This window comes from Talpa occidentalis, unplaced genomic scaffold, assembly GCF_014898055.3.
Source record: "Talpa occidentalis isolate TD23 unplaced genomic scaffold, MPIMG_talOcc4v2.1 talOcc4.4, whole genome shotgun sequence".
Taxonomy (NCBI): domain Eukaryota; kingdom Metazoa; phylum Chordata; class Mammalia; order Eulipotyphla; family Talpidae; genus Talpa; species Talpa occidentalis.
In genome coordinates this window covers 9713581-9729130 of record NW_023604295.1, presented here as the reverse complement: position 1 = coordinate 9729130, position 15550 = coordinate 9713581, and the positions used below count along the sequence as shown (strand labels likewise).

The 15550-nt window shown below is 41.3% G+C and overlaps 1 protein-coding gene across 5 annotated transcripts in view; it reads right to left on the bottom strand.

Moving 5' to 3' along the window:
- The window catches only part of GRIK1 (glutamate ionotropic receptor kainate type subunit 1), a 352546-nt gene extending 344566 nt beyond the window's left edge, over window positions 1–7980 (bottom strand). For 2 of the 5 annotated variants that reach the window (XM_054700340.1, XM_054700338.1), the window contains exon 1: window positions 7345–7980. In XM_054700340.1, coding sequence (XP_054556315.1) covers window positions 7345–7462 — 118 coding nt within the window. In that variant the 5' untranslated portion in view covers window positions 7463–7980. The remainder of the gene's footprint in view (window positions 1–7344) is intronic. The other 3 variants (XM_054700336.1, XM_054700339.1, XM_054700337.1) reach the window with 2 other exon arrangements.
- Window positions 7981–15550: the final 7570 nt, after the last annotated feature.

Below are 15550 nucleotides of genomic sequence, written 5' to 3'. Positions count from 1 at the left end.
TTCTGCTTGGGGGATTTTTGTCACTTCTCTCCCATTCACTTATTAAATCATTTATCTTTATCAATATGAGCTTATGGATTTTTTATTTTAAACTTTGGTTTTAAAATTTTAAAGCAAATTTTATTGCTCAAATTATTTCAGCTTTGGCCATTGGGGACATAGTGCTTGGTGGCTGTGTCCCTTTAACAAATTCCCATCAATTTTTTCGTGAGCACTTTCTTACTTCTCTGACTGATACAACAAGATGCTCCAGGATTCTTTTGTGTATTTTTTTCTTTTTTAGTCCCCAGATCATCCATTTCTCCGAGGATACCTGGAAGCCAGCTATGCTCATTGCTGCTGGGATGTTCATTTCTAAGTTCTCTCTGCTAACAGGGCTATGGAATGCATGGAAATGCATATGAACTCATTTATGCATTTTAATCAATGAAGGTAAACTAGATATTTTAATCAATCAAATAAAACAGATATTTGGACTTAACAGAGGCCATAATCTTGGACTCATTCAGGGTAATAAATAGTGCATTTTATTATTTTCCTTTGTACATCATTTTAAGGAAAACGGCAAGTGATAATCAACTACCAGTCTCCAAACTGATGACAATAATAGCAATTAATCATTAGATTTCTATTAAATTAAAACAAACACATGCGATTCTAGTATAAACATCTGCATTGTCAAGTTCCTTGTGAAACATTATTCAGTAGAAATTTTAGACTTTTGTGTGTTGTTTTATTTTATGTTTTGATTTCCCCCATACTAGCAGTTCATCTAAAGATGTGAGATGAGCTAACCTTTCCAACTGATTTAGTAAACAAATGCACAAGATAATATAGTAAAGATAGTAAGGAATTAAAAGAAAGTGTGTTTGTTATTGTAGGGTGTTTTGGTAAGCTAGATAGGTGGTCAATAGGAGTTTATCCCTCATTTAGTCAATGTCATTGCTTCTTAATACCAATATGTAACGAATCTCACCTTGGATTTCATAATTATATTAACCTGGCACTATATAAAATTAAATGCTTTAAAAACCCCTTAAATTTTCAATAAGCACCAAAAAAGGAATAAAATGTTTTTCAAATAACCTGGGAGAATAATTCTAAATATTTCGATATAAAAATAGTTCACAAATAAGATAAATACAAAATCAAATATTTTTACCTCTATACTTCTTATTTTCTCCTCCAATTGACCTTATTTCCAATTGATTAATTATTACTAATATCAGAGTGTTGATGTAATAAGAGTGTAAGTTTTCTAACTTGACATGATAACTTGATCTTAGTTCATCAAGACTAGAAATTCATGCCCATGTAGCTTAAATATATTCCTTTTGTTTTAATGTTTCCAATTCTTTATGAAGATTTATCATTTAGAAAAATTCAGGTATGCATGCAAGTATAAATAAATGACTTTAACTGGAAATACAAATAGAGCTTGAATTTGCCACACATTACATTACTGAAAAATATACTATACATGTAACATTTTAACATTTTAAACAATGTTAAAAAGCAAATCTAGAGGGGAAAAAAACAGGAAAATGGTGCATATCACATTTTAAGCTTGTAAAAATTATTTACCTTTAAAGTAGATATACATATGTCTTCACTTCAAGTTCTATGAAGAATTCTGAAGTGGGGAGTGGACAGAGTTTAGGTGAGACTGAAGAAGCAGTAGTGGATGTTTGGGGAAGCATGATTTCAGTAGAACATTTGAAAAGTGTAATTCAAGTAAGGATCCTTTGATAACCAAAATATGTGAGATACTAGATTAATCAGAAATAGGTTTCTTTATGAAGAATTCAGAGAGCACTTAGAATACCAACATGTCTCTTGATCCCCTAAAGGAGAACATTTCCACGTACTTGACCCAACAAATCAATTTCTCTAGAGCACAAAGCTCCTGCCCTGGTCATTAGCAGAGAAGAAGCTGCCATTGTCATGGCCTCTGCTGCATTCATTGCATTTTGCATATGATTGCACATTTCAACAAACCCATTGCTTTATTATTCACTTTTCTACAGATAATAAAACTAAAGGCACACACAGACACATACAGTTCATTTTCTCAAAGTCAGACAAAAATGTACCTGGAGTTAACCATCACTCTTTTTTTTTTTTTTTTTGGTAGTCAAAATAACTTCTGGAAAAAAATTAGGACAAAAATGGACTGCTTTCTATGTCTATGGTTACCACCCATGGATCAACACAAGAGGATTAAGACATTATAGGAATGCACCACCACCAGCATACCAACAGCACATCTCCACCAACCCTCCCTCAAAACCATTCCAGCTAAGTATACTATTTAATTAAAAACAGTGTGTTTTGCAGAGTGTTAGACAGCAAGGCTTTCCCTCCAACTGGGCTGCCTTCCTTAAACCCTTCTTAAAGAAAAAACAGGGAGAGTCAAATGATTATACCAAATTTCCTCATTGCTAATTTTTAAAAACATACTCAAATACAAGTCACACTGGTTTTAATGCATATAGTTACTCCTGAATAAGAGCAATAGTTTCTCTTTTATTTTTGATTTCAGATTAAGCAGCTACATAAGTATTTACACAAGTCCATACATTATCCCACATAATTTCATGCAAGGAGCTTGAAACTTGAGTATAGAATTGCTGACTTCAAGTGCTAGCATTTCTCCAACTAGCACTTGAATTTAGGCAAAGCCCCCATGAAAACTGGAGACCAGGCCCCCCACCCCACAGTAGTGCAGAGGGTTAAGACACAACCTACAAAGCTGTCTGCAGCCACTGCAGCACGAGTTCCATACCCAGCCAGGGAGCTATCCACATGGCACAGCAGACCTCTCCTGTCTCCCCCCACTGCTCCCCTCAGCAGTGTACTTCAGTCAGTCTGCCTGTTCTGTCCCCCACTCTGTCTCTGGTGAATACTCTCACCCCCACACCTCTGGCCTGTACCCCTGCTCTTGTATGCATAAAATAAAATAAATCTTTTTTTTAAAAAAAAGAAAAAAAGAAAACTGGAGACCACAAGCCATAGGAAGTGTAGCTACATTTCAGGTCTACAGAGTGTAAACATAAGGCCTGTAAAATCAATATTAAAGAGGTGACTTATGCAGATAAATAATAAGGCAAATAAATCTGTTCATTTGCAGAAATGTTAACATTAGCCAGGGAGTTCTTTGCATGGTGCAATCTGGTAGCTTCCCTCCCAGACAAGTGCCGATTGCAGTTCACAAGTTAATATTGCAAACACCATGCCTTCCCAGGGTGGATGTACCTATCAGGTCAAACCCACCTCCCAAATCAAATGCAAAAGCATAAGTAGTTTTTTTTTTTTTAATCTTATTGGATAAACACCATATCATTTCACTCATTAGCAGTATAGAGAGAAAACAAACAAACAAAAAAAGATGAGCTAAATAAAACAAAAATACACTTTTGGAATATAAGACCTACTAATAGTTACCAGAAGGGCATGGGAAGGGGTGGAGGGTGGGTAAATTGAGAAATAAAGGAAAATCACATGGCAAATTGGATTTTCAGCGGTGAATAAAATGTGGTTATATACACATGTTGTTTGGCAACAATGCATATCTGGAACTTATATAATTTTATAAAGTAAAGTTATTTCAATTTTTTTGGAAAGGAAAAAAAAAAAAATACTCCACAATTGAAAAAGAAAAGTAGGAGGTCCTGCCCCAGGTTTGACAGCGTGAAGCCCCTCTGTTCTCTGTGCACCCGGAGGCCTGAACCTGCCCTGTGAAGATGATACTCCTGATATAACAAATCCACAGCAGAAGGTGGACTCTAAACTCTCCAAAAATAACATTTGTAATTAAATAATCAAGCATGTTTTCATGGAAGGGCCAAGAACAAAGGTCAGTGGTGCTGTAGACCAGAAATCACCTGCCTACAAGTTTCCAGGGGGATATGTATTTCTTTTTTGTTCACTGGTAAAAGTTCTGCATCTAGAAGTGTGTCTATTCAGGGCAGAAGAGTTTAAGCAGTGAATATTTGTCAAGTGAAGAATGATTATTAAAATGAAAGAACAAAGTGATTATAAAGTTGTGAGGTTTGTACACTTCCGCAGAAAAACAAGTTGCTATATAGTAAACACACACCTTGGGAGAAACTAGGGCTTAAATATTCAAAAATGATGCTATGACCAACTTCATGATCAACATAAAATAGATTTGGATAATTATATCATCATTTACCTTGCCACACTAGTCATTCAAATTTCCAGTATAATTTTCTTTATCTGTCTTATTAATTATATGATGATCACATATTTATTTAGTGCTTTATTTGCAAATTACAAATATTTTTCCCTTCCCTGTGAAAAGGGAAAGGCAGCTATCATCACTGCTAGTTCACAGATAAAGAGATTTGCGTTCAGAAATATTGAATGTCTCATAAAAACACACCGCATCAACTATTAAGTCCCTGTTTCAGGAAGAGAATGTCAGTAATAAGAAAAGAGAACAAAAAAATATAAAGCAAAAAATATTTCCATATACTGTTCTAAGCCCTTTTATATGGTAGCTCATGTTCTCTTACCAATGACATTGTGAGGGTGGAATTGTTTTAATTAGATTTTTCATTTGCAAATCCAAAGCCTGATGAGAGTGAGCAGATCTAGGTGGTTTGGATGTGGCACCCAACCCTGTTCCCTCTCAACAAATCAAGTATCAGAAAGCATGGCTACCCACCACTCACCTCCTAACCAAGGATATTAGCATCACCTCTAAAATCTATGTGTTTGAGATGATAATAAAAACTATACTATGTAAATATATATTCCTGTTAGTATATATTAGAAAACGGATGCATCTGTGCCAGCAATTGCATATGCATTTTTCTCAATAGCTGAAGTTTAAGCAGACACTCTGGCAAGAGAAGTAGAGTGAAAATTACTTCATTCAAACATTCAAGTGCTTCTCTACACATGCACAGTGTGAAGTGTGTGGTGTGTGTGTCTTCACACCAGGGTTTGTAAATTACTGGGAAACATGCATGTCACTAACCAAGAGCCTCTTTTTGTGGGTCGGTAGATTGGTGGTTCATTGGGAGGAGAGAGGTGAGATTAAAAAAAAAAAGAATGCATATTGAATTATCTTGTTCCTTCTACACACACACACACACAACACACACAAACAGAGTTGCTGAGTTCCCAACTCCTTTGATAGTTTATACTTCATGTTGGATTTGACTGACATAAACTCATGACTGAGAGGCAGGCTTCCTCTGAGCTAAAGTTGGTTTCCATGGTGCTGAATTGTCCATTTAAAATCATGGTTCTTAACCACACACAGTTGGTGCCCATGCCGGCCAGCACAGGTCTCTCAGAGTCACAAGGACTAAGACATTTGTACGGCATGTAAACAGCTCCTTGCCATGCCATTTTACTTGGTGCATTTTGCCTCCAGTTAGAAAAGGAAATCTCATTATCTTGTAGCATATATTTTAAGGTCAGTGAATCATGTTGCATTGTTTGCACTTTGAAGACTACTTTTGAGGGGATGAAAGTGATTGCTTGGAGCTTGGAGAAACACATCTGTGGACAGATATATCTTAGAATATTGTTTTCCACATCTTTCTCTTCAAGAATTCCCTTGGGGGGTGGGATGTAGAGGAGAATAATACTTCCTAAAGTTTGCTACATAGGGAGGAGGAGTATTGGCTGGCAAAACTGCTTCTAGCAGTCTGGTTTTGTTTCTTTTAAAATGTGTAATATATGAACAAAACACCAGTGGTGTTAATAAGCCTTGGAAATTGCAATACACACTCATCAGTTATTTTGTAATATTCAAACGAATGCTCTTACTGGAATTTGTGCGATTGATGGTATTGCAAAACCCAGAACATCAATGGTGACATATTTTAATTATTAGCAGTATTTTTTTCAGGTAAGTGAATATATTGAGACTGCTTTCATGAAATCTAAATTATCTAATATAATACACATTGTCATTATCCATTCACTGCCTAGAAAATACGTGTGTAGTAAAATTTAGTATTTGGGATCTTCCTTCCCTCAAAAGTTGGACTCCACTGGCCTAGTGCAGTAAACTTTTTTTTTTTTTAAAATGAGACTATTCAGTGATAAGAACTAGGTCCTGAATCTCTGGAAAGAGGTTCCCTAATTACAGGTCAGAAGTAGCAAAGTTATGAGACACATCGGCCACTTGGCGGGACCTCTGAGCCCTGTGCTGTTCCTTGCACTTTTCTGCCAGTTCCCGGAAAGGGTGAGTTAAAAGCCCCCACTGTTCAGGACTCACTCTAGCTGCCCGCAGTGGAGACTGGAGGCTCCTGTGGTGTCAAAATTTCACCTGTGGCTCGCTCTTGATTGTATCTCAAGAAGCACCATTGGCTGGTGAAGGGCAAATGGAGACTAAGAACAGAAGCGGGTTTACTTTGAAAGGGACAGTATTAAGGAAGACAAAGAGCTGCTTCAACCCAAAGAGCAGCCAGGAAAGCTCAGGGCGCACAGTGCAAACCTTGGGGGTGGGTCATGTCTACTTAGGTACTTGAGCCCACCCACCAGCAAAGTCCCCCCAAATCCACCACCACCCCTGCTGTCCTTTTCTGCTCTCTTTAGGCTCTCCCTGGATTCCTACTTTAGGCCTTCCAGGGTCTCATCTGTGATAGCCCAGTGTCCAGGAGAGGTACCTTGACAGGGGACTGGATCCTGCTTAGGGGTGCACAGGGGAGGCAGACTGAGGAGCAAGTGGGACACTTAGGAGGTTCTCATGGTGCTGACTGATACCCAAGGAGTGGGTCCTCAGCCAGAAGTCAGATCCGTGCTCTGCGCTCTCCTAGGGCAGAGACTTTGGAGATTCCCTGTGGAAGAACCTAACTTAGGGATGGGAACTTGCAATGAACAGGCTCTGGGGAACCCCCGGGGGTCCCCGACTGCTCTTCTTGAGATCTGGGCACTCCTGCGAGTTCCCAGAACCAGGGTCGCCAGTGACCAGGACAGCGGGTCTGGACTACTCGACAACACCCCAGGCGCCGGGTGAGAGTCTTCACACCCCACGCCCGCCGCCCGCCGCCGCGCGCCCCCGCGCCGGGAGGAGGGTACCGACCCGGGCGATCCCGGACCCCTGCGCTCCGGGCCGCGTTCCTGGAGCCCGGCTTGAAAAACCCGCCAACCGCACCTCGCGGGGACGCCCGACACTCGCCCAGAGGGAAGCAGTGACGCGGCTCCCCCTTCCCCGAGCCTCCGGCGCGCGCTGACCTCCGCGCCCAGCACCTGGCCCCGCGCCGCGCGCGCTGCCTCCCCGGGATCGCCGCGCCCGCGCCGGCCTCGGGGAGCGACCGCGTCCCCCGAGCCCCAGCCGGAGCGCGCCCCGGGCTCACTCACCGATCCTGAGGACTTGCGGGGCGGTCTGGGGGAGCACAGAGCCGAGGAAATAGAGGAGCGCCCAGCTGCCGTCCCTGGTCCAGAGCCAGGGCTGGGCGAGGAGCGCGCGGCGCTGCATCTTCCTGGCTGCCTAATTCATGCCGAGACCCAGCCGCGGCCGCACGTCCCCGAGATGCAGCCCGCTCCGGCGGGGTCCGCGCCTCATCCTCCCCGGGATGCTCGGCGTCTGCACCCTGCGCGCTGCGCTCCGGGAGGGACCGAGGGGGCCGGCGTGGGAACGCGGAGCGGGCGCGCGGCGCGGGGCTCGCTCGGGGCTCCAGGCTCCGGCCGCTCGCCCGTCAGGGCTCCTCGTCCTCCTGCTCCATGGGCCGCAGACCGCGGGCGACCAGCGCGCGCCGGCTCCCGGAGCCCGGAGCCCGGCAGAGGAAAGTTGCTGCCCCAATTTGCGGGAACGTCTCCCTCATCCGTCCTCTGGTCAGATGCAAAAGTGGGGGTAGCAGGAGGGTGCGGCGAGAGAGGGAGGGGGGCACCGGGGGAGTTGGTGCAGGGGCTCTGAGCGAGCAGGGCGCGCTCCAGCAGGTCTAACTGGGATCGGAACCACGCTCTGGCTCTCTCAACGCCTGCTCGCCTCCTCCACTCGCTGGCCCCACCCTTTGTTTACCGCCCGCCCCGACTCCACGGATCCAGACACACTCACACGCGCGCACACGCGCACGCACATCCTCCCTCGCCCTCAACTTTGCGCTTTGCTGCTGGAAAGTCCATGGAGCGAGGCGTCCTCGAGGCAGATGAACGCAACCTACTGGGCAGAGCAAAGTGTCTCTGCCAAGGGGTGTGAGACCTTGGCAAGGTCTGAGAGGGGGTCAGAGGGGAGGCCAACTAGGACTTGCCATCACTTGATGGAGGGTCGCCTGCTCTGAAGCCAGGATTTCAGAGGATAGCTGAGCTCTGCTTTAACTCTGAGGAGGATGAAGCAGAGGAGGAGGGGAACAGGGATGGGAACTGTTCAGTACCCCAAGATTAGAGTGGCTTCTTCCTTATTCAGGCTGGAGATAAGCCCTTGTGAATTGCTTCCATTTACACGTGCAAAACTGGGGAAGAGTCAGCTTTCAATGCTGCTCCTTCCCTTGATTTCTTTTGACTGTCACGTTTGAACGCCGGGTAGATAGGCTGTTTTAGCAATGTAGGTTTGGAGACTTTGCAGAAGGACAAGGACACGTCCCAGGGGAAATCATCAACATGTGATCATTAGGCTTAATTTCCGTCGAGCTTTGTCGGAAATGTTCTATATCAATGTCTGCTAGCTCTCCACGAACATTCATAGCGGTGTTTTTCTTTTTTTTTTTTTTTTCCCCACTCAGTATAGATTTTGGAGAATTGAACTAAACTGAGTCCATCCGTCTGAAAAAATGACCTAATATTTGGGCCCAAGATATTAAACAATTACAAAATGAATGCAATATACCTTAAGATGCATTCATTCATTCAACAAATAACAAATACCTACTGGTATCTTGTGTGCAGTAACAAACACTGCATTTTTCACAGATGACCTTATAGTACATGGATTGTCCATCCCACAAGGGAGATTAAATCCTCACTACTAGAACTAGTTAGCTCATATTTCAAGTAGTGTGCATATGTCTGGGAGGAGAGTTGCAAAAAACACAAAAAATCCACAGATTAGAAGTGTTGATCCAGAGTTAGGAATTCATCTCATATATGAATTAATAAAACTGAGAATTAAGGAGATGTACAAGTTACCTTCAGAGATTTGACAAGCTTTTGTTGTTGAGGGTAAGTAGGAGTCTCGGTCAATCTTAGGTAGGTGAGATGAAATAAGAAAAATAAAAAATATAGGATGGACTTTGTTGTCACTTTTAGTCATAGAGGGGGTCGTTCCTAACTCAGGAAAGTATCCAGCAGTGGTATAACCTGCTTCAGAAAAGAAGCAAATTCTTCCTTCCTTCGTTCATCATTCATTGGTTCATTCAATTCTTATTTGAGTGTCTACTTTGTATAAGACATTTTGCCAAATCCTGCAGACACAGAGAGAATGGACTCTGCCATAATGAAACTAATCAGTATTAAAGAAATGTGATGAGTTTTACAAAATGGCACTTTGGACATGGAGAAAAGGGAATTTAGCCTCATGTAGGAGTTTGGGATGGTCTCAATGAGGAAGTAATGCTTCAGAGCTCAAAGAATGGATAGTTTATAAGTGATTAGTAAGCATTTCTTAAAGGAAGAATAAATAGAAAACCTGTTAGTGGATATAGTTTTAATCCTAAGCATTTGCCTGTCTGGTGCTTACCTCTATCTAGTTTTCTTCTTTACAAGCCCATACAAACGTTATACCTCTTCAGTGAGGTATAACCATGCAATTCTATTTTGCCCACTGAATGTGAATGGAAGTGTAATTCACCATTTGTGGGTGAAAAGAAAGGCAGTGACATGATCTCATAGGGCAGAACTTTCTTCTTTTGCCCAAGTAACCCTGAAAGCCTTAAATTCTAGAAGTCAGGATCCTGGAACCATGAGCTACCTTTCAGAACAGGTTGCTCTGAGTAGTTGTCTGACCTGCAACAAACTGGTGATGAATCAGTGACATGTCAATTTTATATTGTAATTCATTACAATTTTAAGATGTTTGTTACTGCAGCATAACCTACTCTATACTGACCGATAAATTCTCTAATTCTTGATCACCTCATCTGTAAAATCAAAATAATAATGACAAAATAGGGTTATTAGAGGATTATAGGAGCTATGCATATAAATAATTCCTCTTGACCCTTTTTACTCAGTATATATTAGTTCTTTTAAGGTAAGTACATTTTGGGGGGTTAAATAAATTCATGAATACATTTGTAGTTTCAATAAACCTTAGATGGCAGGCACACAAATACTTTCTCGTGAGAGATTAGTCAGCAACATGGGTACAATTAATTTTATAATTACAGTGATCGGTCCAGTACTATTTAAGAAATTTTACTATTTTTTATCTGCATTACCTTTGGACAATGAGTAAACAATTCCCTTTGGTTATTAGAGAGATCAGAAAGATTGCATTTCCTACAGATTTCTTAAAGAATACATATCAAACTTAAGTTACTTTTCTGTGTCATCTGTGAAATTCTGTAAACTTTAAGACTGGAGTTTATTTCCTTGTTAAAATGCTCATGTACATGGCTCATGGTGTTGAGTTACTCATGAGTGATCAACAGCTGCTGTTAATTTGTTTTGTGCTTTTTCGAAGAACTGTCTTTTGTGTATAGATGGATCTCATTATTTTTTTGACCCAAAATGACTATGTCAGTCACATTTTTCACAGTGCCCTTAATCTTTTTTTTAAAAGAATTATTTATTTATGCACGCAAGAACTGGGGTGCAGGTCAGAGGTGTGGGGGTCTAGAGGACCCACCAGAGTGAGTGGGGTGCAAAACAGGCAAATGTACTGAGATACACTGCTTAGGGGGACAGCGGGTGAGACAGGAGAGGTCTGCTGCACCATATGGGTCACTTCCCTGGCCGGGGATCAAACTCATGCTGCAGTGGCTGCAGACAGCTTCATAGGTTGTGTCTTAACCCCTTGTGCCACAGGGAGGCCCTGCCATTAATCTTAAGAAAGAAAGTACCCACTTGGATGCATTCTATCTTTGTCATCCCCTGAATCTGAAGATTTAATTGATACACTGTGGTTAATAATATAGCATATAGTGAGTGGAAAGCAACACTGGTGATATCACTTAGATACTAATCCATTTAAAATTACTGAATTTTTAGAAGACTACTAAAAACAAAGAAAACAGCTTAGAATAAACTAAAGAACCCAAGTGTTATAACTGAGTTTTTGAAACCTATTGAGTGACTTGAGTATACTGATAGTGTGGCCCAGGATGCTGAAAGCAAAAGTTCAAGTGGCTTTTAGAAGCTCCTGGGAGGTTCTGATGTAGCTGATTTAGGCTCAAAATCCTCATTTTCTGACTACTTTTAGTCTATAGTTTTTTTCAGGCTATTTTTATTCTATTCCTGCCCCCCCAGAAACAGATGTCATCTGTTTCTAAGATATTAAATACCTTTAAGCTAAGGTCTTTAAATTTCTTCTGTGGCTCAGATCTTGTCTCGAGATTCTCACACTGTCAGTTCTAATGATGATTTCTAACGTCAAATTCATGATTTTTTTTTGCCAGATCTTTGCCTCCTCCCCAAGTCTTCTTCCAACTTTTTTCATTTCAATTGCATACCACCTTCCATCTAGTTATTAAAACCTGCACACTCAGGAGGTTAGCCCTGATTTCTCCCTTGATTTTATTCCTCCAGTCAATTTTCATACACTATGGACTTTACCTCTAACAGACTTCTATAAGCCATTTTTCTACAGCTCTGCTGTTATCTTTCTATCTTGGGGCTTCTCAACCTCAATATTTTGGACATTTTAGACCAGAAAATCTTGATGTTGTGGAGGCTGCTCTGTGCATTATAGGATGCTTAGCAACTTCCCTGGGCTCTATCCACTAGATGTCAGTAGTACCCTCCTCCCAAATTGTAACCACCAAAAAATGTCTGTAGACATTGCCAGATGTCCTCTGAGGTATAAAATCACCCCTGGTTGAGAAACCACTACACTGGCCCAAGTCACCACAAACTTCTGTCTGGTGTGTTACAATTCACTTTTTATTAACCTTGTCCTCTCCCCTCCCAACTTGCCTCTTTCTATCCACTCTGCCCAGCTGATCTAAATGAACTCCTGTCATTAATCTCCCTCACAATGCCCAGTTTCATTGGCTACTGGTCACTATTAATTCTCTCATTGCTTATTTACTTTATTATAAACTCAATAGGCTTTGTCTGTTCTGTTCTCCTGAAACCTCATCATTTATCACTGTGCTGGCACTAAGAGTCTTCATAGATGCCCATTAAACGATAGAATGAATGAATGAATGAATGAAATTTCATAAGGCATACAACCTACAATTCATAAGTGAACATTTGTATGACTGAACTAAATAATGAGTCAGCTCTCTTGTTTGATTTCATTCAGAGCTCTGAAATGGATCAGTTTATATTTAGTGTTATACTCAGCTGATAAATATAGCATGCTGTGTCTAATCTAATCCTACATGTGCTTCCTCAAATTTCACGAAAAAGCCCTGTGGAGCAGGGGTTTCTCTTAACATTTTATTTTTCATCAACATGACTATCATTACACAAACCTTTAACAATTTCACTGTGATGTTGTACTAACTTGGGTCCATTGGCTAAAAAAGCTTAGAATAAACTAAATAACCCAAATGCTATAACTGAGCTTTAAGTTCCCATGAAAAGCAACTGAAGAGAAATCTTGACAGAAAAAAAAAATCTTTTTTCTTAATATCTTTATATCCTAGGATACAACCTGAGAATATAAAAAAATCAGGCATGGAAGATCAGAAACAAGTTGGTATTCAGCTACCTCCATCCATAAATCTGTGGTTCTTCCAAGGCTAAAGAATAGAAGACTCAGAGTTAGGAGACTTGTGTCCCAAGGTTGACCTGATCACTAACGACATAAGTCACATGAGCTTTTTAGGCCTTAGCTGTTGTCTGACCTTTCATATGGCTTCTCTATGCTCCACATATAAGTGAGACCATCTGGAATCTGTCTTTCTCCATCTGACTTATTTTGCTTAGTGTCATCCCTTCCAGCCCCATCCATGTTATCACAAATGGCAAGAGTTCATTGTTAATTTTTTAACCACCACATAGTATTCCACTGTGTACATATTATTTTTACTGATTTGTTATCATGACCCTTTGCGATGGTCACTGATATTAGCACCCCCATTTTACAGAAGGGCACATTGAGGCCCAGAGACAGAATACAGTTTCCATGAAGCAAAGTTGGAGTGTGTGATGGATTTGAAAAGCACAACTTGCTTTGGATTGAGATTTAAGAAAGGCTGCTCTGAGGAAAGAAACTTTACACCTTGCCTTGAAAGGGAGTTGAGAGCTGCTGAAGGAGAAGGAGAAACACATTCCAGCAAGAGAGAAGGCTCAAATTATGGGAAGCTTCCACCCATAAAAATATTTGAAATAAGGCCAGTGTGACTGGTGTGAGCTGTTGGAGGGAGGGTGCAACCCAATGAGATGAGAAATGTGAGCAGAGGCTGGATCCTTCCTGCCCTTCCTGAACACTGAGACTGTTTGGCCAAGGCCACATGCCACCCTGAGCCTGGCTCCATCTTTCCTGACTGTGGCTCTTTGTCATTATGTGTGTCTCAGGCTGAGTCCCCACCACACAGTCCAGAGCAACCACAGCCTCTTCCCCTTGCATAGGCTTCTGGGATTCCTCTTCATCTGTCTCCCATTCCCATCGGTGAATCTCCTTCCTTTTCACTATTGTTCTGCCCTTCTACTCTTCCAGTCCTCAAAATGACCACCTCTCCAAGTCTCAGGATATTTTCCCAAGCTGCTCTCAGTAACTCAAATGTTATTTCCCTCTTGCTCTTCTTAATAGAGGATTATTCATGCCACATTCCTCATCCTGCAGAGATCTTCCTTGGACCGCCAGGAAACACATACCCTTGTGTTTTACTCTTCCACTGTACCCTTTACTTTCCTCTCAGCACTTACACTAAGTGAAACCTTTAACCAATTGTTTCATGAGTTTCCTCTTCTGGAGTCCCAACTCCAGTGGAGCAGGATCTATGCATATAATGTGGGACTCTGCACAGCCCTTCTTTAGTGGACTGCGGTTCCTCTTTGTAGGCTGAATGGGTTTGATTGCTGGGAGTGTCACATGATAAGACTATAATATCCGACCTCAGGAAGAGGGCATGTAAAATGGCGTACCTTGTGTACAGAACTAATGGATCTGAAGTTTGCTTGTTCATTGCGTTTCTTGTTTTCATGTTTCTTTTTTTTCTTTTCATTTTTTAAAATATTTATTTATTTATTTATTTATTTATTTGTTTGTTTGTTTGTTTGTTTGTTTGTTTGTTTGTTTATTTATTTATTCATACAAGAACCAAGAACCGGGGTACAGGCCAGATGTGAGGGAGGGTGAGAGGATTCACCAGAGACACAGCGGGGAACAGAACAGGCAGACTGACTGAAATACACTGCTGAGGGGAGCAGCAGGCAAGACAGGAGAAGTCGGCCGTGCCATGTGGGACCCTTGCCATCCAGCCAGGATGGAACCGGCGCTGCAGAGGCTGTGGACAGTTTCACAGCACTGCGCTCAATCGCCTGCGCCACCAGGGGAGGCCCAGTTCATAGTGTTTTAATAATAATTTTCAGCAATCTTGTATGCTCAAATTATTTCAGTTTGGGACTGTTTAAATAAGCAGACAGAAACGTTAAGGTATTTGCAGAGGAGAGCTTTTAAAAAATAAAATTGAAGCTCATAACTGCTACAACATTTTAATTTTTATGCAGCCCACTCTTCCTTTAGATTTTCCAATTTAGGTCTCCTGACAGCAACACACACTAACCTTTTTCATATTTAAATTATACAAATTAAACCAAGTTTCTAATGATTACATCTTGGTTTAATTTTTTTCTTCAAATCTCTTGCTGGAAGTGGCACAGATTTTTTTTTTTTATTTTTGTTTATTATTTTGAAAAACTACTGGTTATTTATAGGTGAAAAATGGTATCTAATTTTGGTTTGCATTTCACAAATGACCAGTAATAATATTACACCTGATTTCGTGAGTCTTTGACTATAGCACTGTTTTGCTTTCACATATTCACAGCATGTATGTATGCAGCCTATATGATGCCATTAATATCTATTTTCAGAAGTATTTTTGTCTCGAGCTGGTAAATGAGCAGCAAATCACAGTGTTTTAGTATCAAGGGACATTGGCCAGCATGGGAGCCAACTCCACCTGCTAGAGGAATCCTATCTGCAATGTCTCCTCCCAAGTGCCACCTCTGCTGGGATGACTCTGGGGACAATAACCTCACTGGAAGGTAGTCCTTGAAATAATGCTTTTGCTGTATGTCAGACAGTAAATAATTCATTTTCTAGCTTTGGTGTTAGAAAAATGCTGGCCTCATGAAATGAGTTTGGGAGGGCCCTTCTCTCAGAGCTTTGGGGAGAATCTGGTATTAACTCTTCTTTAAATTGGTAAGATTGGGGCCTCTCTGGTGGTACAGTGGGTTAAGAAGCAGCACTACAAAGTTATCTGTGGCTAACCCACATGGTGCACCAGACCTC